Genomic DNA, 23,763 nt, shown 5'->3' with positions numbered 1-23,763 from the left:
TCTGCACATGTGCGCAGATTGGCACAGTCCAATGACGTCAGCTGCCAGCTGCGTTGTCAATAATCACTTTGTTCTTTAATTGGTCACTGGGAAGTTCATATCTCTTTTAAAGTTAATGTACTGAGGTCGTCACATGTTATTCACACGGAGTGTTGTAAGAAATGGGACCTTTAATAAACGATACTTTTCAGAATAATATAGAATTTTTATGGAATTAATAGACATAGTATTGTGATTGCCTCTCCCTCTCCGTTAAGAAAGATCCAATGGCAAGCAGGCGGAGGACAGCATGGGTCTGTTATCTCTGCCAAGGACATGATTCTAGCCCAGGCTCTGAAACAAGACATTCCTAAGCTGATAAAGTGGGATGCCATGAGTAAAGGTTAAATAGAACGTTCTAGTAGGCGATGAGCTACGAGATGACACCGTGGGCTGCGGATGGAAATGGGGGGGATTAAACTTGAATATGATTGACATGGTACACTCACCAGCCACTGGAAGTAAAGTTTATAAACAGGTGCTCAGGTGGACAGAAGGAGAGCTTCCCGAAGTGGCTACTGCCCAACACTTCAGTTAGCCCAAGAAGACTGAGGACTTTGGGGAGACTGCCGATACCTTTCTGCCCCACTGCATGATCTGGGATCAGTAATCATTCAATCTCTTATGGGTCATATGTCTTTTCTGTCTATTTAGCTCATGCATCATCATATTTAAACTGATACTTCTGAATAAACATTATATTTAAACTGTTCCTTCTGAATAAACTATTTTAAAATTACATTCTGGGCTGGACCCCCCTTCTCTGGGTATCTGTGACTCCTGAAACTAAATCTTACAGTGTGTTGCAATACACAATGTTGGGCTGCCCCCATGTGGTGAAGATTGAAATCTAGTTCCTTAAAATGAATCCTGTGATTTTTCCCTCTCCCTGTCCAAAACCATCCCCCCCACCCCACCCCCCACCCCCAACCAAAACACCCGGAAGCTATTGTGGTAGGGACTTTTGGAAGATTTTTATCAGAAATCAGATTTGCCCCACCTTGCAAATAACCTCTTCACTTAATTGGCTGTCTTTGTATCCAGTTACACAAGTGCAGTGTCAGCTGATGTTTGCCTCATTGAGGAAGTATAAAGTCACGGTACAGTTTGAACCTGACCTTCAGTGGCATGACAGTATTGGAGTTGTTCTCATCGCAGGTGAGTGTGGAGTGTTAAGTAACCCTTTATAAAGCTTCCAAATATTTTGTACAGCACGCTGCACCTTAGTCTGTGTGGGGTTTCTGTCGTCAAGAGTTTGTTGTCAACATTGTTTAAAAAGAGTTTTGTTTTAAGGTCTTCCCCTTGGCCGTAGATGTACAGACCATTGCACGGTCAACAACAACTTGCCTTTATGTAGCGCCTCAAAAGTAGTCCAACGTCCCAAGGTGCTTCGTAGGAGTGTTAACCAAATTTGACACCAAGCCACAGAAGGCGACATAAGGACAAGTGACCTAAAGCTTGGTCAAAGAGGTAGGTTAAAGGAGGAGGGTGAGGCGGAGAGGATTCCTGACTTTAGGGCCAAGACGGCAGAAGGCACGGCCGCCAATGGTGGGGCAATGGAAGTGGGGGAAGTGCAAGAGGCCAGAGTTGGAGGGCTGGAGGAGATTGCAGAGTTGGTGAGGGGACGTGGCCCTGCAGGGATTTGAGAATTTTAAAATCGAGGCATTGCTGGACCGGGAGTCAGCGAGTACAGTGGGTGATGGGTGATCGGGACCTGGTGCGAGTTAGGAGGTGGGAGCGGAGTTCTGGATGAGCTGAAGTTTATGAATGGGTGGAGGCTGGGCGGTTGGCCAGTTGGAATAGTCTGATCTGGGGGGGGAGACAAAAAGATGGTTTGAGGTTGGGGCTGAGCTAGGTGATGACGCAGGCATAGTGAAGCCAATGTGTGATCTCCCCCCTGTTGCTCCGGCTGAGGCCCAATGAACTCAGCAGAGACCTGGAAATTACCTGTTCTGTGTGGCCAACCTTTGTCCAATGAGTCGGCAGTCTTTTGATGGTTTTGTCTTATGACTGAAAGTCCCGGATTGTTCCTCCCAATAAAAATCTGCTGAATTGGTTTTAGCACTGGGCATGTTAGGGGATATTGCAACAGTGTACAGTGATCTGCATAATCGGCCCTTTACAGGTGTTTTTGCACTCCTGCTTGGGAGTCGTATTTTTCACAAACTGATATAACTAAAGCTTTCAAATCTGGTCTTAAACTCTGGAATTAACCCCTTAATGCTCTCTGTCTGTCCTCCCTTAAGACTCTCCTGAAAACCTGCCTCTTTCACCGAGCTTTTGGTCACTTGTCCTAATGTCTCCTTCTGTGGTTTTGTTAGATTTTGTCTGGGGGTACGCTCCTGTGGAGCTTCTCGGGATGTTTTAATATGTTAAAAGGCACTGTATAAATGTTGTTGTTAGAGTGGTGCAATCTTCTCAGTACATTGGGTGACTCGAATATAACATCCTGCCCTTCTTGTCCAGTTTACATTTTTGAAATTCCTAGAGTGTCCCAGTTCAAAAGCGCATAAAGCAATGACCCATTGTCTGAAATATCAGCACCCCCAGTTGAAGGTATGTGCACTGCTCAGACTGTGCTCCTCTCTGCAGGGAAGCGCTAGCTGAGGGTGCCAAAATGATTTCTTGCCTTTCTACAAATAGTCCCCATAGGTTCTTTAATATCAATCCACCTGAAAAGGTAGACAGGGCCTTGGTTTGTGATCACAGTCAAAAAGCGACACCTCTGATGTTTTCTCAGTGTTTCACTGGCAGGCCAAGCTGGATTAAGTTTGAGGCCAGGAGTAGGGGCAAGTAGTGCTACCTGAGCCAAGCTGGTCCATGGGTGCTGCACACCCTCTGCTGATTGGCTCAAATGACCATTCTTCATGTATGAGCCAAAACAGTGGAGCGTGGGCAGGCTATTTGACTGCAGCAGGTGTCACAGACAAGCCCGATTATGCAGACACATGCATTTTCCAGTAGTTTGTCGGTCATAAACTCTACTTCATTCTAACCCTTTCTAACCCTGGGTTACTGAGGCCAATGTGGCACTTTTGCATCCAGTCGACCCAGTGCAGACTGGGGATCAGACCTCAGACATGGTTTATGCATCAGGGAGAGGGTAAGTTGCCTGGACGCTTTGTTCCAGAAGGCAGTCACAGCCCTTAGGATAGTGTCTTCTGATTTGGTCAGGGACAGGAGCGTGCGATTGCAAGTGAGGTAGGGAAGGGGATCAAGAAGGCAGAAGTGGAGAAGTCTCAGCCCTTGTAATTGTCCAACAGGTTTGAAGTTCTTTGAACTTGTATGGATGAGAGCGAGGGCTGCAGGGTGGCTGAGTGAACTCATGGCACCGTAGAACAGGAAGCCATTCAAGCGGGGGGAGTAATAGGAATATAATGGCAGTAGGTGACAATATAGTCAGGGGGATAGACACAGTTCTCTGCAGCCAACAGCGAGAGTCCAGAAGGCTGTGTTGCCTGCCCAGTGCCAGGGTTCAGGACATCTGTTCAGGGCTGGAGAGGAACTTGCTGTGGGAGGGGGACGATCCAGTTGTCGTGGTCCATGTGGGTACCCACGACATAGGACTAGGAAAGAGGTTCTGCATAGGGTGTATGAGCAGATAGGGAATAAATTTTAAAAAGCAGAACCTAAAAAGGTAATAATCTCTGGGTTATTACCTGAGCCACAAGAAAATTGGTGTAGGGTAAATAAGATTAGAGAGATAAATGCGTGGTTCAAAGATTGGTGTGGGAGAAATGGGTTTCGATTCATGGGGCACTGGCACCAGTACTGGGGAAAGTGGGAGCTGTATCATTGGGACGGTTTTTACATAAACCATGCTGGGACCAGTGTTCTGGCGAGTCGTATAACTAGGGTGGTAGAGAGGGCTTTAAACTAAATATTGGGGTGAGGGATCAAATGAGGGAAGATGTGATAATTTAAAGAGAGAGGAGAAAGCAAGCCAGCGAGATAGCAATAAGGATAATATTAATCAAAGTGCAGCAGGAAGGGGCACAGCGCTTAACAAAACTTGTACATCAGCGAATGAGGGCATTGAATAGGGAATAGAAGTAACAAATTAAATTAAAGGCCCTTTATCTGAATGCGCGAAGCATCTGCAATAAGATAGATGAACTAGAGGCACAAATGGAGGTAAATAATTTAGATCAGGGTTGTCCAATCTTTTCATGTGGGGGGGCCACATTACAATTTTTGTCTTACATGGGGGGGAGCCAGTGAGACTATTTTGGAAAGATAAAGGCATTAAAAATTTATCTTGCTATTAATTAGAACAACAACAAATGTGCATTTTTGTGAAGAAGCTTTAAATGAGATTAATTTATTGACTTACTTTCTCATCACTATGTTGGACACTGATTTAGTGAGATGCCTGGCATTTTTTGCTTGCACAAGTAGTCAATATTTGCCTGCATACTTGTTGCAGCAATGCGAAGTGTTCAGATAGATGTCCAAATGTCAGGACTGATCTTGATCACTCTCCCACTCTCTGTGTCCCCCTCTCCCTGCTCTGTGTGTCCCCGTCCCTGTGTTGCACAGACCGGGAATGCTCAGCAGAGCAGCTTTGTGGTTGGTAATTTTTTTTTAAATTGCAAGTCAGTTTCACAAATGACAGCTGACAGATGCTGGGAGTGGGAACAGCGGTTTCTGAACATAGGACAGATTTGGGACTTTCCGTGGGTTCCGTTTTCTTTTAAACCCGCCAGAAAACCCCAAATCTGTCCAAAGTTGGGAAACTGGTCCCAGCACCTGTCAGCTGCGAAACAGACTTGTGATTTTTTTTTTAAGAGCCAGTCTAGAAGAAGAAGCCAATTGGAAATTTCTCATCTCTGAAATACATCTGTGAGCTAGATGGAAACCTTTGGCAGGCTGGATCCTGGCCCACAGACCGTATGGTGGACAACCGAGATTTAGATCTAATCGCTATTACAGAGACATGGTTGCATGGTGATCAAGGTTAGGAAGTAAATATTCCAGGGTACAAAATATTTCGAAAGACAGACTGAATGGTAAAGGAAGAGGAGTAGCCCTGATAGTAAAAAATGACATAAGGACATTTAGTGAGAGAGGATCTGGCCTCAGAAGATCATGAAGTAGAATCAGTAAGGGTGAAAATTAGGAATAGCAAGAATCAGAAAACACTGCTGGGAATAGGTTATAGGTCCTGTAACAGTACTTGTACTGTTGGACTGAGCATTAAACAAGATGTTATTGGTGCTTGTAACAAAGGCAATGTAAAATTATGGGGGACTTTAATCTTCATATAGGGTGGAACAATGAATTTGGCATGAGTGGTCTCGAAGATGAGCTTGTAGAATGCTTTTGAGACAGTTGCTTGGAGCAATATGTTGTGGAAGCGATTAGAGATAAAGCTCTCTTAGATAGCTGCAGAGATAGTGGAGGCACGAGCTATTATTTTCCAAAATTCCTTAGATTCAGGAATAGTCCCATCAGATTGTAAGTTGGCAAATGTTACACTGCTTTTCAAGAAAGAAGAGAGAGAAAACGGAACTACAGGCCAGTTAGCCTAACATCAGTCGTTGGGAAAATGCTGGAATCTATTATTAAGGAAGTCTTAATGCACAGTATGATTAGAACAAGTCAACATGGTTTTACTGAAGGGAAATCCTGTATGACAAATTTATTAGTTTTTTGAGGATGTAAATAGTAGGGTAGGTAAAGAGGTACCAGTAGATATAGTACACCTGTATTTCCAAAAGGCATTTGATAAGGTGCCACATAAAAGATAAATAGGCAAGATAAGGGCTCATGGACTTTGGGGTAATGTATTAGCATGGATAGAGGATTGGTTAACAGACAGGAAGCAAAAAGTGAGCATAAACTGGGCGTTTTCAAGTTGGCAGGCAGTGAAGAGTGGAGTGCCGCAAGGATCAGTGCTGGGGCCTCGGCTATTTACAGTCTATATTAATGACTTGGATGAACAGACAGAGTGGAATGTATCTACGCTTGCTGATGTTACAAAGGTAAGTGGAAAAGTAAGCTGTGGGGAGGACACAGAGAAACTGCAAAGAGATATAGATAGGTTAAGTGAGTGGGCAACAAGATGGAGTATAATGTAGAGAAGTGCGAAGTTATTCTCTTTGGATGTAAGAATAGAAAAGCATAATATTTTTTTTAAAGTGTGAAACATGTAAGTGTTGCTGTTCGAAGAGATATTGGGTGTGCTTGTATAAGGAATGCAGAAAGTTAGCATGCAGGTACAGCAAGCAATTAAGGCAAATGACATGTTGGCCTTTATTGCAAGGGGACTGGAGTACAGCTGAGTAAATTGGGTCTATACTCTCTGGAGTTTAGAAGAATGAGAGGTGATCTCATTGAAACACACAAGATTCTGAAGGGGCTTGATCGGGTAGACACTGAGATTGTTTCCGCTGGTCGGGGAATCTAAAACATGGGGGCACAGTCTCCTGATAAGGGGCTGATCATTCAGCACTGAGATGAGGAGAAATTAATTCAATTAAAGGATTGTGAATCACTGGCATTCTCTACCCCAGAGGGTTGTAGATGCTCCATCGTCGAGTACATTTAAGGCTGGGATAGACAGATTTTTGGTCTCTCAGGGAATCGAAGGATATGACGAACAGGTGGGAAAGTGGAGTTGAAGCCTAAGAACAGCCATGATTGTATTGAATGGCAGAGCAGTCTTGATGGACCATATGGTTGGTCTACTCCTGCTCGTATTATTGTGTTCTTGTGTTTCTCAGTGACCAAACCTTTGTGCCAGAGCAGTTGGGATGGCATTGCACCAGCTGTTTAACGGAAGAGAATGGAGTCAATCATCCTGCAAAAAAAGTCCTAATTTTGTGTTTTTGTGTGTCCATATGATTTGAAAACCAGATACCCAACGCAACACCATGAAACTGCTAGCTGCCCTGTTCATCTGCTCTTTGTTCTTCCTGGTGACTGAAGGAGACAAACCTGCCCCTTGCTGTAAGTACACTTATACTTCACTGCATCAGATACCAAGGAAGTAGAACCGAGAGAGGGCTGGAAAGGGACAGCCTGTGAAAGAGTAGATCAATCTTTTGGGTGAGACTTTCTATTAATGGGATGGGTTTCACATATCAGCACCCTTGTTCTGGACTTGCCCCACTGGAGGCAACAGCGGAGATGTGGAGAAACTATTGAAAACCATTTATCATTTCAAACGCCTTGAGTAGATCAGCCCTAAAAGGAATAACAAACCAAGTTTATGCAACCTGTCCTGATTATAATGTACAATAACATGCAGGAAAGATCCCTCTGGTCCATCAAGCCTGTCCCTCATGGCTCTGATATCTTGTGCATCACGATACGAACATAAGGAATTGATGGAGAGGGAAAGACCAGCTGGTCGATTCAGCCTGTCCCACACCACCATGGCCAGAATGTTAATGACTAAATGCTTACTCTCTCTCTTTCCCCTACATCCCTCTTTTCCCACCCCTCCCTCTGCTGCTGTGTCATCTCCTGGGAGAGGTCAGAAAAAGAGGTAAAGACCCAGGGCTAATGAGGGAAAAATCCTTTGCAAAATTCCTCTCCCAACCTTTCAGGTGATGGAAAGTAGTCCAGCAGATCACATGGACCAAGTATTATCTATAAATACACTTACTGTCGATATATACACACCTTGCCCCACCCAGGACGTGTGATCTCCTGGGCAAGGCAAATAACCCAGATCAGCAGAACTCCTCAGCGAGAGTGCTAATGTGTAAAATCTACTACTTCTGATTAATTGACGAGGGTCCCCTCTGAACTACCCCCCACATCCTCTTGACATATCTTTCCACTCTTGGATTCCAGTAGTTCGGCAAATAGAAGACTGAGTAGGGATGATAAAGTCAATGTACCGTGATTGGAGGGATGTCACTGGTGGTGCTCCCCAAGGAGTTTAATCCGGACAAATGTGAGGTAATGCATTTTGGAAGGTCTAATGCAGGTGGGAGGTATACAGTAAATGGCAGAACCCTTAGGAGTATTGACAGGCAGAGAGATCTGGGCATACAGGTCCACAGGTCACTGAAAGTGGCAACGCAGTTGGATAAGGTAGTCAAGAAGGCATACGGCATGCTTGCCTTCATCGGTCGGGGCATACAGTATAAAAATTGGCAAGTCATGCTGCAGCTGTACAGAACTTATTTAGGCCACACTTAGAATATTGCGTGCAATTCTGGTCGCCACGCTACCAGAAGGATGTGGAGGCTTTGGAGAGGGTACTGAAGAGGTTTACCAGGATGTTGCCTGGTCTGGAGGGCATTAGCTATGAGGAGAGGTTGGATAAACTTGGATTGTTTTCACTGGAACGACGGAGGTGGAGGGGCGACGTGATAGAGGTTGACAAAGTTATGAGCGACATGGACAGAGTGGATGGTTAGAAGTTTTTTCCCAGGGTGGAAGAGTCAGTTACTAGGGGACATAGGTTTAAGGTGAGAGGGGCAAAGTTTAGAGGGGATGTGCGAGGCAAGTTCTTTACACAGAGGGTGGTGAGTGCCTGGAACTTGCTGCCCGGGGAGGTGGTGGAAGCAGGTACGATAGCGATGTTTAAGAGGCATCTTGACAAATACATGAATAGGATGGGAATAGAGGGATACGGTCCCCGGAAGTGCAGAAGGTTTTAGTTTAGGCAGACATCAAGATCGGCGCATGCTTGGAGGGCCGAATGGCCTGTTCCTGTGCTGTACTGTTCTTTGTTCTTTGTCTGTACTGTTGCTTCAGCGTTTTAACCAGACTCATCAATGACTTGGATAAAGGAATGGACAGTTGTACATCCATGCGTGTAGATGACACCAAGTTAGGAGGCATGTTCGTGAGATATGGGCAGCGCTGGCAAGGCCAGCATTTATTGCCCATCCCTACCATCCAATCCAAAGCTGGTGGTGAGCCGCCGCCTTGAACTGCTGCAACCATTGTTGTGAAGGAGTACCACAGTGTTAGGGAGTGTGTTCCAGAATTTTGACCCAGCGACTATGAAGGAACAGCTGATAGATTTCCAAGTAAGAATAATGTGTGACCTGGAGGGGAACTTGCAGATGCTGGTGTTCTTCTGCCCTTGTCCTTCTAATTGGGTAAATGGGAGTAGAAAGTTACAAAGGGATATAGGCAGATTAAGTGAGTGGGGGAAATACTGTAACAGATGGATTTCAATGTGGGGAAGTGTGAGGTCATCCACTTTGAATCCAAGAAAGATAATTTGGGATATTTTCTCACCAGTGAGAGATTAGGAGATATAGAGGAGGAATGGGCTTTGGGTGTTCTGGTACATTAATCACTAAAAGCTGCTGGGCAGGTTGATGAAATAATTAAAAAGGCTAATGGAATGTTGGCCTTTATCACAAGGGAGCTGGAACACAAAGGGGAAGAAGTGCTGCTCCATTTGTTGAGTCTTGATTGGATGCCATTTGGAGTAATTGTTCAGTTCTGGGCCCCGCACCTCAGGTAGGATATATTGACCTTGGAGGGGACGCAGCAGAGATTCACCAGAATTATACTGGGGCTAAACGGCGTAAATAATGAAGACAGGTTGTATAAATCACTGAAAAATAGCAACACAAGTTGATAAGGCCATAAAAAGTACAGCGTATTGGAGTTCATTGGAGGAATCGAAAGTAAAGACCGAGAAGTACGAAGTACAGTCATTTGCAGCACAGAAGGAGGCTGTTCAGCCCATCAAATCCATGCCAGCTGTCCACGGAGCTATTGGGTCTGTCAAACACCTGGAAGCTTGTTTATAGCACATTTAGGGTATTGTGCATGTACCACAAAAGCGGTTATTGAAAGCACAGAAAACATTGACAAGTGTGTTGCCAGAGTAAAGAGGATACAACTATCAGGAAAGATTGAGCAGGCTGGGGATCTTTTTTTTCTCTCTGGAAAAGCAAAAACTGGGAGATGACCTGATGGAGGTCTTTTGAGGGGGTTCAAGAGGCTGGATGTGGAGGCTACATTTTCACTCGTGGGTGAGTCCAGAACAAGGGGGCATAAATATCAGATAGCCACCAACAGGTCAGTTACTGAATTAAGGAGGAATTTCTTTCTCACAGAGAGTGGTGAGAATGTGGAACTTGCTGCCATGTGGAGGAGCTACAGCCAATCATATTGTTGCATTTAAGGGAAGGTTTGATACAGACATGAGGGAGAATTGAATAGAAGGAGATGGGAGATGGGGAGCCGGACTGGTAGAGGTCAATGGAGTGAGAGGGGACTTATGTGGAGCAGAAACACTGGCAGAGACTAATTGGGCCAAATGTTCTGTATGCCTGAATACCCAATAGTATGTACCTCCATGCTGGAGAGTGTAAACTGGCTATAAACAGATCTTTTTCTTTATTTGTATCTTACAGCTTCTCCAATGCTTCTAGAAGGTCAAATAATTCTTGTGAGTATCAACAGTGCAGAGTCTTTAATCTCTGATCTCCCAGCGTACACGGTTTGAGCGAAGGGAGCCAAATCTTTAGCTATCTGTTTATTCACTGGAGCAAGGTGCGGTTAGACCAGGGTCCACGGTTTGCCGGACACACTAGGTCCAGAAGGAATTGGTGGCAACTTGTAGCCTCGGAAATGTGGCTGGATGGATCCGCAGTTGGATTGAGTGTATTTTGCTGGGAAGTGCAGGGAAGCTGGTCCACTGTGGCTGCAACTTCTGTCCGTTTGGGCCTCCTCCCGACACACTATGACAGACTGCCAGCCGGTCTAGTAGGGGAGAACTCTGCTTGAATATCGCTCTCCCAACACCTTTCTCCCTCGTGTTTATCTCTCTTCCTCTTAGCACTGATTGCAGCGGTTCAAAAAGGCAGCTCATCACCACCTTCTCAAGGGGCAATTAGGGATGGGCGGTAATTGCTGGGCCTGGCCAGCTACTTCCACATCCCAAGAATGAGCATATAAAAAGATGTATCTACGCTTATTCACCTCAAGTGCTCCTTGTGGCAGCAATTTCCACATTCTCACCCCCTCTGGGTTAAGAGGTTTGTCCTGAATTCCCTACTGGATTTATGAGTGACTATCATATATTGATGGCCCTGAGTTCTGGTCTCCCCACTAAGAGGAAACATCTCTACATCGATCCTGCCGGTCCCCTTTATAATTTTAAAGACTTCTTTGGGTCATTCCTCAGTCTTCTCTATAATCAGCGAATCATAGAAAGTTTACGGCACAGAAAGAGGCCACTTGGCCCTTTGTCTCTCTGCCGGCTGAGAAACAAGCCACCCAGCCAATCCCACTTTCCAGCGTTTGGTCCATAACCCTGCAGGTTATGGCACTTGAGGTGCCTATATATCCACCTTTTAAATGAATTGAGGGTTTCTGCCTCTACTACCCTTTCAGGCAGTGAGTTCCAGACACCTACCTCATCTCCCCTCTAATCTTTCTACTAATCACTTTGAGTCCATGCCCCCCAGTCATTGACTTCTCTGCTAAGGTAAATAGACCCTTTACGTCCACTCTATCCAGGCCCCTCACAATTTTGTACATCTCCATCAAATCTCCTCTCAGCCTCTTCTGTTCCAAGGAGAACAACCCCAGCCTATCCAATCTTTCCTCATAGCTGCATTTTTCCAGTCCTGGCAGCGTCCTCATAGATCTCCTCTGTACCTTCTCGAGTGCAATTACATCCTTTCTGTAATGAGGTGACCACAGTACTCAAGATGTGGCCGAACCAATGATTTATACAGTTCCAGTATAACCTCCCTGCTCTTATATTCTATACCTCAGCTAATAAAGGAAAGGATTCCATATGCCTTCTTGACCACATGATCGACCTGTCCTGCTATCTTCAGGGATCTGTGGACATTCACTCCAAGGACCTTCACTTTCTCTACACCTTCAGTATTCTCCCATTAATTGTCTATTCCTTTGCCTTGTTTGACCTCCCCAAATGCATCACCTCACGCTTCTCCGAGTGAATTTAATTTACCATTTTTCTGCCACTTGACCAGTCCATTGATATCTTCCTGCAGTCTACAGCTATCCTCCTTGCTATCTACCACACAGCCAAGTTTTGTGTCATCTGCAAACTTATTGATCATGTCCCCTACATTTACATCCAAATCGTTAATATATTACCAAAAAAATCAGGAGACATAGTACTGAGCCCTGCGGAGTACCACTGTAAAGTCTTCCAGTCACAAAAACACCCGTCAACAATTGTCCTTTGTTTCCTGCCACTGAGCCAATTTGTATCCAGCTTCCTACGTTTCCCTGCATCCCAGGGACTTTTATTTTTTTAACCAGTCTGCCATGTAGGACCTTATCAAAAGCCTTGCTAAAATCCATGTGAACCACATCAACTGCACTACCTTCATCAATCCTCCTTGTTACTACTTCAAAAAAATTCAATCAAGTTAGTCAGACACTATCTTCCTTTAACAGATCCATGCTGACCATCCCTCATTAATCCATGCCCTTCTAAGTGACAATTTAATCCTGTCTCTCAGAATTGATTCCAATAATTTTCCCACTACTGACGTTAGTCTGACTGACTGGCCTGTAATTATTTGGTCTATCCCCCCCTCGCTCCTTTTTTTAAACAAAGGTACAACATTAGTAGACCTCCAATTCTTCAGCACCACAACTGTATCCAGTGAGGACTGTAAAATGTTGGTCAGAGCATCCGCTATTTCCTCCTTGGTTTCTTTTAACAGCCTGGAGTACATTTCATTCAGCCCTGGTGATTTATCCACTTTCAAGGACACTAATCGCATTAATACTTCCTCTCTCCCTATGTTTAACACATCAAATACTTCACACTCCTCCTCTTTAACTATAATATCTGCATCGTCCCCTCTTTTGTGAACACAGATACAAACTATTCATTACGAACTGTTCCAACATCTTCTGCCCCTACACATCGGTCACCTTTTTGGTCTTATATGTGCCCTATTCTTTCCTTAGTTATCCTCTTACTCTTCATGTATTGATAAAACATCTTTAGGTTCACCTTGATTTTGCTTGCCAATATTCTTTCATGCCCTCTCTTTGCTTTCCTAATTTCCTTTTTGATTTCACCCCTCCACTTTCAGTACTCTTGGCTTTCTGTAGTATTGAGTTCTTGGTGTTGGACATAAGCTTTTCTTTTCTGCCTTATCTTACCCTGTAGGCGCCTTCACATCCAGGGGCTCTAGATTTGGCCGTCTCACCCTTTCACTTTGTGGGAACATGTTTACTCTGTACCCCTTTTATCTCCCATTTTATCTCTCCTTTGAATGCTTCCCACTGCTCTGACACTGATTTACCTTCAAGTAGCTGTTTCCAGTCCACTTTCACTAAATCGGTCTTCAGTTTAGTAAAATTGGCCTTACCCCAATTGAGAACTCTAATTCCCGTTCTATCTCTGTCCTTTTCCATAATTATGTTATGATTGCTACCACCAAAATGCACACCCACTGTCACTCCTTCCACCTGCCTGGCTTCATTTCCTAAAACTAAGTCCAAAACTGCGCCCTCTCTTATTGGACTTGCTACATACTGGCTAAAGAAGTTCTCCTGAATGCATCTCAAGAATTCTGCTCCCTCAATTCCTTTCACACCAATACTAATCCAGTTAGCACAGGATCTACACTCCAGAGGTTGGAGCAGCCCTGCTATTCCTCTAACTATTAAATTATAAACCCTGCTACTAATGAATACCATGAATTGAGAAAAATAGTTTTATAAAAAAGGGGAAAAATCCTCAGCAACCAACCACTTACCTGATTCCCACTGATGTCTCATTTAGCAAAGAGAAGAGCCGCAGCCTGTTCAGCCTTTTTCTGATAGGTGCAATCTCTCAGTTCTGGTATCATCCTTGTCAATCTTGTTTTAAAGTTCGATCAGAGCAAATTCTACGAGGAATGGGCCAAGTTCTCCTATGACTCCATTCAAAAGAGGATGTCTGCCTTCAAAGTCGTGTTGTTGGGACCTAACAAAAACCTCCAAGTGCGGGAGATCCTGCTATTCCAGGAGGTGAGTTTACAGGGCCCATGGGTCTGATTTTTGATTTTCCCTCTGAGTCACCTTCCTCATAATCTTGGCCAAGAACCCAGCAAGATGACCTGTTTCTGGAACTCAGCTGATCATCAAACCATGCACCACATAAGTAAGCCATTCCTTATGTATATATCACAGTGAGTGATATAGGAACTGGGACATTTTCCATTAGGTACTCAAACAACAAGCTGTCCCGTATTAGATACAGAGTAAAGCTGTCCCGTCAAATACCCCCAAGGCAGATACAGAGTAAAGGTCCATCTACACTGTCCCCATCAAACGCTCCCTTAGTGGAGCTCTGGCAGAATCTCCATCCCGATTCCAGCACCTTCACCTGGAGGTCTGGAGGAGGAGGGTCCTGAATTGACTGCCTGCACATTTCACAGGTATACATCTCCTGTGTCTAGGAATACTCTGTGGCTGGTACCATGCTCTGATCACCACCTGGTGCGGGAGAAGCTCACTTTGCTCCGCATGCAGGCGGGGTCTGAGAACTGGCACATTAACTGGCATTGTTAATCAGGGATAGTATCACAGCTGCAGAAAGGGAGGTCGTCGAGGAGGGTTTGTCTACTGAGTCTTTATGGGTGGAAGTCAGAAACAGGAAAGGAGCAGTCAGTTTGTTGGGAGTTTTCTATAGACCCTCCAATAGCAGCAGAGACATGGAGGAACAGATTGGGAGGCAGATTTTGGAAAGGTGCAGAAGTAACAGGGTTGTTGTCATGAGTGACTTCAACTTCCCTACTATTGATTGGAACCTCCTTAGTGCAAATAGTTTGGATGGAGCAGATTTTGTCAGGTGTGTCCAGGAAGGTTTCCTGACTCAATATGTAGATAGTCTCCCCTCTAGTCGGCCTATGTTGGACTTGGTGCTTGGCAACGAACCAGGCCAGGTGGCAGATCTCTCGGGAGAGCATTTCGGTGATAGTGATCACAACTCCCTGACCTTTACTATAGTCATGGAGAGGAACAGGAGCAGACGGGATGGGAAAATATTTAATTGGGGGAGGGGGAATTACAATGCTATTAGGCAGGAACTGGGGAGCATAAATTGGGAACAGATGTTCTCAGGGAAATGCACGACAGAAATGTGGAGGTTGTTTAGGGAGCACTTGCTGCAACTGCTGGATAGGTTTGTCCCGATGAGGCAGGGAAGGGATGGTAGGGTGAAGGAACCTTGGATGACGAGAGATGGAACAGCTAGTCAAGAGGAAGAAGGAAGCTTACTTAAGGGTGAGGAAGCAAGGATCAGAAAGGGCTCTAGAGGGTTACAAGGTAGCCAGGAAGGAACTGAAGAATGGACTTGGGAGAGCTCGAAGGGGACATGAAAAAGTCTTGGCGGGTAGGATTAAGGAAAATCCCAAGGCGTTCTACACTTATGTGAGGAACAAGAGGATGGCCAGAGTGAGGGTAGTGCCAATCAGGGATAGTGGAGGGAACTTGTGCCTGGAGTCGGAGGAGGTAGGGGAGGTCCTAAATGAATACTTTGCTTCAGTATTCACGAGTGAGAGGAACCTGGTCGTTTGTGAGGACAGCGTGGAACAGGCTGATATGCTTGAACAGGTTGAGGTTAAGAGGGAGGATGTGCTGGAAATTTTGAATCATATGAGGACAGATAAGTCCCCGGGGCCAAACGGGATATACCCAAGGATATTACTGGAAGCGAGGGAAGAAATTGCTGCACCTTTGGCGATGATCTTTGCGTCTTCACTGTCCACTGGAGTAGTACCAGATGATTGGAGGGTGGCAAATGTTGTTCCCTTGTTCAAGAAAGGGAATAGGGATAACCCTGGGAATTATAGATCAGTCAGTCTTACGTCGGTAGTGGGCAAATTATTGGAGAGGATTCTGAGAGACAGGATTTATGATTACTTAGAAAAGCATGGTTTGATTAGAGACAGTCAGCATGCCTTTGCGAGGGGCGGGTCATGCCTCACAAGCCTTATTGAATTCTTTGAAGATGTGACAAAACACATTGATGAAGGAAGAGCAGTGGATGTGGTGTATATGGATTTTAGCAAGGCGTTTGATAAGGTTCCCCATGGTAGGCTCATTCAGAAAGTAAGGAGGCATGGGATTCAGGGAAAGTTGGCTGTCTGGATACAAAATTGGCTGGCCCATAGAAGTCAGAGGGTGGTAGTAGATGGAAAGTATTCAGCATGGAGCTCGGTGACCAGTGGTGTTCCACAAGGATCTGTTCTGGGACCTCTGCTCTTTGTGATTTTTATAAATGACTTGTATGAGGAAGTGGAAGGCTGGGTTAGCAAGTTTGCCGATGACACGAAGGTTGCTGGAGTTGTGGATAGTGTGGAAGGCTGTTGTAGGTTGCAACGGGACATTGACTGGATGCAGAGCTGGGCTGAGAAGTGGCAGATGGAGTTCAACCTGGAAAAGTGTGAAGTGATTCATTTTGGAAGGTCGAATTTGAATGCGGAATACAGGCTTAAAGACAGGATTCTTGGTAGTGTGGAGGAACAGAGGGATCTTGGGGTCCATGTCCATAGATCGCTCAAAGTTGCCACCCAAGTTGATAGGGTTGTTAAGAAGGCGTATGGGGTGTTGGCTTTCATTAACAGGGGGATTGAGTTTAAGAGCCCCGAGGTTATGCTGCAGCTCTATAAGGCCCTGGTTCGACCACACTTGGAATATTGTGTTCAGTTCTGGTCGCCTCATTACAGGAAGGATGTGGAAGCTTTAGAGAGGGTGCAGAGGAGATTTACCAGGATGCAGCCTGGACTGGAGGGCATTTCCTCCGAAGAAAGATTGAGGGAGCTGGGGCTTTTCTCATTGGAGCGAAGAAGGATGAGAGGTGATTTGATAGAGGGGTACAAGATGATGAGAGGCATAGATAGAGTGGATAGTCAGAGACTTTTTCCCATGGTGGAAAGGGCTATCACCAGGGGGCATAATTTTAAGATGATTGGAGGAAGGTTTCGGGGAGATGTCAGAAGTAGGTTCTTTACAGAGTGGTGGGTGCGTGGAATGCGCTGCCAGCGGTGGTAGTAGAAGCAGATACATTAGGGACATTTAAGCGACTCTTGGATAGGTACATGGATGATAGTAGAATGAAGGGTAAGTAGGTAGTTTGATCTTAGAGTAGGTTAAAGGTTCGGCACAACATCGTGGGCTGAAGGGCCTGTACTGTGCTGTACTGTTCTATGTTCTAACAACCAGCTACTGGAGAACGAACGATTCCAAGAATCCTTCCATCGATTCTGGGCAGACTGGAGAAAGAAGCAGGAGGGGCATCCCCTCCCTGGGGCTATAGTGTGTGCGGGGAAGACTCACATCCGTGTCTTCTGTCAGGAGTACGCAAAGGGGATGACCAAAAGGCAGGAGGCTGTACTCGAATCCTTTCGCTATGAAGGCCAACATACCATTTACCTTTTTTTACCGCCTGTTGCACCTGCATGCTTACCTTCAGCGACTGGTGTATGAGAACACCCAAGTCTCGCTGCATTTTCACCTCTCACAGTTTATAGCCATTCAGATAATAATCTGCCTTCCTGTTTTTGCTACTAAAGTGGATAACCTCACATTTATCCACATTATACTGCATCTGCCATGTATTAGCCCACTCACTCAAATTGTCCAAATCACAGGGGCGGCACAGTGGCGCAGTGGTTAGCACCGCAGCCTCACAGCTCCAGAGACCCGGGTTCGATTCCGGGTACTGCCTGTGTGGAGTTTGCAAGTTCTCCCTGTGTCTGCGTGGGTTTTCTCCGGGTGCTCCGGTTTCCTCCCACAAGCCAAAAGACTTGCAGGTTGATAGGTAAATTGGCCATTATAAATTGTCACTCGTTTAGGTAGGTGGTCGGGAAATATAGGGACAGGTGGGGATGTTTGGTAGGAATATGGGATTAGTGTAGGATTAGTATAAATGGGTGGTTGATATTCGGCACAGACTCGGTGGGCCGAAGGGCCTGTTTCAGTGCTGTATCTCTAACCTAATCTAAACCCTGAAGCCTCTCTGCATCCTCCTCACAACCGTCGTTGACGGTGCCCATTCGTTTTGGGAGAGGGATGCCCCATGTCCGGTCAATTATATACCATCTGTGTGGAGCCATTCCTGTGCCTGCTTCGTAGGAGGTTGGCGGGTTTGGTTGTGCGTGGGCTGGGCATGCTGATCATCCTCTTGGCTTACACCGATGACGTGCTCCACACGGTCATAGATCCCATTGACTTGCTGAGGATGCACGAGTGCCAGCAGATCTTTTCTGCTGTGTCCTCCGTGAGGATCAATTGGGAGCAATATTCCGAACTCCTGGTGGGTCAGTGGCGGGGTGGACTTCCTGCTGAAGGAGATAACACCTCTATCAGGGAGTCTAGCTGACACTGCTGAGGAAGCCTGGCCAGCAAACTGGCACGAGTTGGAGGCAAAAGTCACCACTTGGCTAGGGCGCTGGACAGGACTGCTCCGAGTGCTTTCCTAAGGCGGCTGATCCAGAAGAAGCTCATCGATTTTTTTTTTTTCTGGGGCAAAAGGAAACAGAGTCTCTGCCGTGGTCCTGAGTCTCCCAATTGAGGAAGGCGGTCAGTTGCTGGCATGCATCCGTACCAAAGCTGCGATTCTTTGCCTTTGGACCCTGCAGAGATACCTGTACATTGAGTGTCCTCCCAGATATTGTGCACTGGCGACGTATTTTTCCGCAGGGCACTGCCTTCAAGACAACACGCAGCACCAGGTGGCAACTTCTTTGAGGAAGTTGCCTGTCTTTTTACTGGTATCCATTCAGAGTCTGGAACATATTCGCCTCCAGTCAGGGTGCCCCTGCCAGTGGAGTAGAAGGCTCTGGCTGGTCAGTGTGGGGTACCTGTATTTGGGACTCTGATTTGTATGGGGTTTCTGTATTTGGGGGCCCTGGTCTGTACAAGATAGATCACACTGGGGGGTGAACCATAGTTTCCTTGTTTAACTGCTCATTCTTTTTCTCTGCTTGCAGTCCATCCAGTACATATTCTACCCCCAAAACAAGACCTGTGTGAAGTATCCTCTCCGTACTCCATTCCAGAGGATTGAAATTCCTCGCAATGCGACATTCACTGCTCAGATGTACATCGGAGGCTCCTCTTCTCCAAAAGAGGGGGTGCTGGCCAACGTGTGGAATGGTGACATTGACACTGGTAAGTGTAAAGGTGGACACTCAAACACCCACTCTCTCACACACATGCACACGCACGCACGCACATGCTCTCTCTTTCTTTCTCTATCTATCTATCTATCTCTCTATCTATCTATCTCTCTATCTATCTATCTCTCTATCTATCTATCTCTCTCTCTATCTATCTCTCTCTCTCTCTCTCTATCTCTCTCTCTCTCTATCTCTCTATCTATCTCTCTCTATCTATCTCTCTCTATCTATCTCTCTCTCTAAACCCCTCACTCTCTCTAACTCTCTCTCTATCTTTATCTCTTTCTCTAAACCCCTCACTCTCTCGAACCCCCTTTCTCTCTCTCTCTCTCTCTCTCTCATACTACCCCCACTCTATATCCCTCTCTCTCTACAACCCCCTTTCTCTCTCTCTCTCTCTCTCTCTCTCTCTCTCTCTCTCTCACACTACCCCCACTCTATATCCCTCTCTCTCTGCAACCCCCTTTCTCTCTCTCTCTCTCTCTCTCTCTCTCTCTCTCTCACACTACCCCCACTCTATATCCCTCTCTCTCTACAACCCCCTTTCTCTCTCTATACCTCTGTGTACCCCCCCCCCCCCTCTCTCTCTAACCCCCCCAACTTGTCCTGAGTTCGGAAGCCGCTGTCTCTGCTCCCAGCACCTGACCGTTGTGAATTGTTTTTTAAACTCTGACTTGTCCAGAACGAGGGAGTCAATGGGAAATTTCTCATTCCTGAAATTACTAGTCACGGACCTCAAAATGTTTACCACAGACACTGGTGTCTGTGTACGGACATGTTGCTGACCCCTGTATCAATCTCAGATTTAAAATTAGCAATTGATCCGGCATTGATTGCCATTTGTGGAAGAGAGTTCCAAACTTCTACCACCCTTTGTTCATAGAAGTGTTTCCTAATTTCATTCCTAAAAGATTTGGCTCTCATTTTTAGACTATGACTAGGGGCTCTACCTCTTCCTTTTTGCCTAACATGCAGAGAAATCTATCAACAGGCTTCGTGGCCTCCAAAATCAAACCATTGAGAAATCCCCATTGGTATAGTTTCTGTTTGCCCCAATAAGTGGTGCACAGTCACTCCTTGCAGAGACACTTTGACACTTAGCTAAAGCCCAGAGGATATAGTGGGCATGGGTTGGCATTGCGCAATGTATTGCTGGACTCTAACCAGCTCTCCAGAACCAAGCACCGCCCAGTGTTCTGGATTTACTCTAAACAGAGACCACCTTGCTTCCTGGGATGTTGGCTATCTGCAGAAAGATTCCCAACGCTCAGCTCCCATCGGTCAGCCAAGTGGGCTGATTGCTTGTCAGCAGCTGCTCTGGAGTACTGCACTCCTCCTTGAGTTACTGACTGTGCTAATCTTGGCATCCATATCCCAACACCAAGGTCTATCAATCATGGATTACATCAAAAATACAGACACAGCCCCCCCCATCCCCACCCCCCACATGAATCTCCCCACCCAAGGAGGATTGTCACTAATTCTGGTTAGAAATATCAGGAAGGTTTCCACACAAATTGGTGGAATAGATGGGGGATGGGGGGAGTGCGGGAACCATGGAAACATTTGAGGAACAGTTGCTGTTGTGACGTTGGTGGACGGTCTTTTGGAGGCCACCTCGGTAGACAAATTATGCTGAGAAAATGATCTTCCTTGTCTGAATCTGTCTTGTGATTTTGTGATTAAAGATGATTGGATGTTTATTCTGTACCAATATAGCACAATGACCCGTTCATGTTGCTGGAGTCTGACTTCTAACCTGATAAGAGTTTTTAATGCTTCACTGCGACCACACAATTGGAAGAAGATCGATATCATTGCTGACGTTGACCTCTATTGATTTGAAGTCCCTGTTGATGTGACCCCCAATGGTTTGTTTTTCAGGCCACTACTTTCTGACATTTACTGAGTATGGCTGTCTCCCTGTGTCTGAGATTTTCTACAGCAAGACGGGCTGGATTTCTATATCGTGAGTTTCATGACATTTTCTCTGACTTTGCCTTTTATTCCTCTTCCCCTTCAGTGTTCTCCTTCCCTATTCCTGAAGGAGCTGACGCTCACTGGGATACAAGCAGAAAGACCCAGATGGTGAGAGTTGGCAAGTTTCTCTCTAAACAGACTGCCCACCAAATGGGAGGAGGAATTAGGGGTGATATTGGTCCCCCAATCTGAGCCCAGAGACCCACAAACCTCAGACTCTGGGGAAAGGGTGTGGATGCCAAAGCACCATGCCGACTGGTGTCCTTACCCACCCGTGTCACCAGAGGGAGCTTGTGTCTCATTTCTTTGTGGAAATGCTCCACTGAGAGTATCGTGTCAGTGCAGTGCTAATGGAGCACTGGTGCTCCCGAGACTGGTGTGATGAGTGCAGCCTGGGTTATCAAACAAGGTCTGCAAGCTTATCTGAAATGGCCATCTTGATCACCACGCAGATCCTAAGCAAACACGAGTCTTTGAAACACACCCAACCACCACAGAAAGAGGCAAATTTCCCCCTTCTTGGCAGTGAAACTTCTGATGGGAGTGGGGGACATGTAGGGGAAGATCAGCAGGGAGGAGGGGAATGCATTACACAGGTACGATTCTTCCCGCCTGATTTTCCTCCACATGCCCCACTGATGTGAAACAATATGCCCAGAAACCGAAGAGTTAAATCTTAAAGTTATGCGTTCAAGCTGCCCTCCAGAGCTTGAACTGCTATTTTAGGGAGACAGTAAGTGGGCACTCCTAGCTGGTCTCCCACGTCCCACCCTTCGTAAGCCTGAACTTATCCAAAACTTCACCACCCATGACATCTGCTGCCCTTCGTAATATCACCCGACTCTGCTCCTGCCTCAGCTGATCTGCTGCTGAAACTCTCATCCGTGCCTTTGTTACTTCTAGAGTTGACCATTCCAACATACTCCTGGCTGGCTTCCCACGTCCTACTTTGATGATCATGAAACTACCGGATTGTTGGAAAAACCCAAATGGTTTACTAATTTCCTTCATGGAGGAAATCTGTCCTGACCTGGTCTGGCTTACACACGAACTCGGACCCACAACAATGTGGTTGACTCTTAACTGCCCTCTGAAATGGCCTAGCAAGCCACTCAGTTATATCAAACTGCTGCAGAAAAGTTGTAGATTCCCTCTCTAACAGTACTGTGGGTGTACCTACACCACAAGGAGTGCAGCAGTTCAAGAAGGCAGCTCACTACCACCTTCTTGAGGGCAATGAGGGTGTGTAATAAATACTGTCCTAACCAGCGACACTCACGTCCCAAAAATTAATTGAAAAAAAAATCCCCAATTTCAATCACTCCACCATTGGTTGCCTGGGCCCTAATCTCTGGAATTCCCTCTCTGCCTCCTTTAAGACACTTCTTAAAACCTACCTCCTTGGCATTTGATCACCTGTCCTCATGTATCATTATATGGCTTGGTGTCAATTCCTGTCTGGTTTAGGGTCCTGTGAAGTGCGTTGAGATGAAAGGCGCTATATAATGCAAGTTATTGTTGCCCCATTTTCAATTTGATGAGACGTTAAACTGTGTGCCTGTTCAGGTGGATGTATAAGATCTTTTGGCCCCTATTGGAAGAATAGCAGGGGAGTTCTCCCCAGTGCCCTGAGCCAACACACCTCCCCTGATCAACAGCACCAGAATGAGACTAACTGTTTGCAGGATCTGAATGGCTCAGAATGCTTGTTGCGTTTGCCTGTGTAGGGTTAGGGTCCGGTATGTGAAATGCAAGCCCGTACTCATTCTGTTTTTCATTTCTAGATTCTTTGACTTGATCAAAGGGATCAGTGATCCAAACGTGTTCACTCCTCCTCCAGAGTGCTCTCATCTGAACTGAATCTAAGAATATTCGATCGTAGAACTGGTACAATATAAGAATCCATTTAACTCACTGTAATAAAGAATAATTGTACCCTTAGCCTGCCTGCTTATTGAGATCACAAACTCTGCCAGTAACATTTCCAGAACTCATCCAAAACTCAGCTGCCCATGTCCTGACTGTCCTGTCCTATTCACCCATCACCCCTTGTGCTCACTGATCTACATTTGGCTCCCGGTTAAGCAACATCTCTATTTTAAAATTCTCATCCTTGTTTTCAAATCCCTCCATGGCCTCTCCCCTCCCTATCCCTGTAACCTCCTCCAGCCCCACACCCTTCCAAATCTCTGCACTCTTCCAATTCTGGCCTCTTGTGCATCCCTGATTTTACTCGCTCCACCATTGGTGGCCATGCCTTCAGCTGCCTGGGCCCTAAGCTCTGGAATTCCCTCCGTATCCCTCTCTTCCTCTCTCTGCTCCTGAGAACCTACCTCTTTGTCCAAGCTTTTAGCTATCTGCCCAAATTTCACCTCCTGCTGGTTGGTGTCAAATTTTATTTCAAAATGATATAGCATGTTTTATTACATTCAAGGTACGATATAAAGGCCAGTTGTTGTTGGGATGATACGACAGCAGTAAACTACCGCCATGATGCCTCAGTCAGTTATCAGAGTCATGCAGCACAGATGGAGGCCATTCAACCCATCGTGCCTGTGCTAGCTCTTTGAAAGAGCTATTCATTCCACCCACCGCTCCCCACAATTTTTTTCTTTTCAACTCACTGCGTAAAAGTATTTCTCCTCATCTC

At 45.8% G+C, this 23,763-nt stretch overlaps 2 protein-coding genes across 3 annotated transcripts in view; one reads left to right on the top strand and one right to left on the bottom strand.

Moving 5' to 3' along the window:
- The first annotated feature begins 1,026 nt into the window (after nucleotides 1-1,026).
- Nucleotides 1,027-23,054, top strand: LOC137355868 (mammalian ependymin-related protein 1-like). 2 transcript variants are annotated; one of them, XM_068021470.1, is made up of 7 exons: nucleotides 1,027-1,197; nucleotides 6,898-6,990; nucleotides 10,380-10,414; nucleotides 13,840-13,977; nucleotides 18,945-19,125; nucleotides 21,018-21,102; nucleotides 22,898-23,054. In XM_068021470.1, exons 1-7 carry the CDS (start codon nucleotides 1,107-1,109, stop codon nucleotides 22,971-22,973), a joined length of 699 nt encoding a protein of 232 aa, XP_067877571.1. In that variant the 5' UTR covers nucleotides 1,027-1,106; the 3' UTR covers nucleotides 22,974-23,054. The 2 variants fall into 2 exon arrangements, with proteins under 2 accessions (XP_067877571.1, XP_067877572.1); XM_068021471.1 differs by lacking the exon at nucleotides 1,027-1,197 and adding an exon at nucleotides 1,333-1,509.
- tm7sf2 (transmembrane 7 superfamily member 2) overlaps nucleotides 8,644-23,763 on the bottom strand; it is a 558,775-nt gene continuing 543,655 nt past the window's right edge. Inside the window, exon 10 of the mRNA XM_068021464.1 lies at nucleotides 8,644-8,845. Coding sequence (XP_067877565.1) covers nucleotides 8,659-8,845 — 187 coding nt within the window. The 3' untranslated portion in view covers nucleotides 8,644-8,658. The remainder of the gene's footprint in view (nucleotides 8,846-23,763) is intronic.

Source organism: Heterodontus francisci, chromosome 44, assembly GCF_036365525.1.
Source record: "Heterodontus francisci isolate sHetFra1 chromosome 44, sHetFra1.hap1, whole genome shotgun sequence".
NCBI classification, from domain to species: domain Eukaryota; kingdom Metazoa; phylum Chordata; class Chondrichthyes; order Heterodontiformes; family Heterodontidae; genus Heterodontus; species Heterodontus francisci.
Note: the sequence above shows the minus strand (reverse complement) of the source record. Positions and strands in the feature narration are given on the sequence as shown.

What these genes read in the sequence shown, in the direction of transcription:
- LOC137355868 (XM_068021470.1), top strand. Translation starts at nt 1,107, where the DNA reads ATGTTTGCCTCATTGAGGAAGTATAAAGTCACGGTACAGTTTGAACCT. An exon ending in TGGAGTTGTTCTCATCGCAG is followed by an intron (nt 1,198 to 6,897) that starts GTGAGTGTGGAG and finishes TTTGAAAACCAG; the next exon opens with ATACCCAACGCAACACCATG. An exon ending in TAGAAGGTCAAATAATTCTT is followed by an intron (nt 10,415 to 13,839) that starts GTGAGTATCAAC and finishes CTTGTTTTAAAG; the next exon opens with TTCGATCAGAGCAAATTCTA.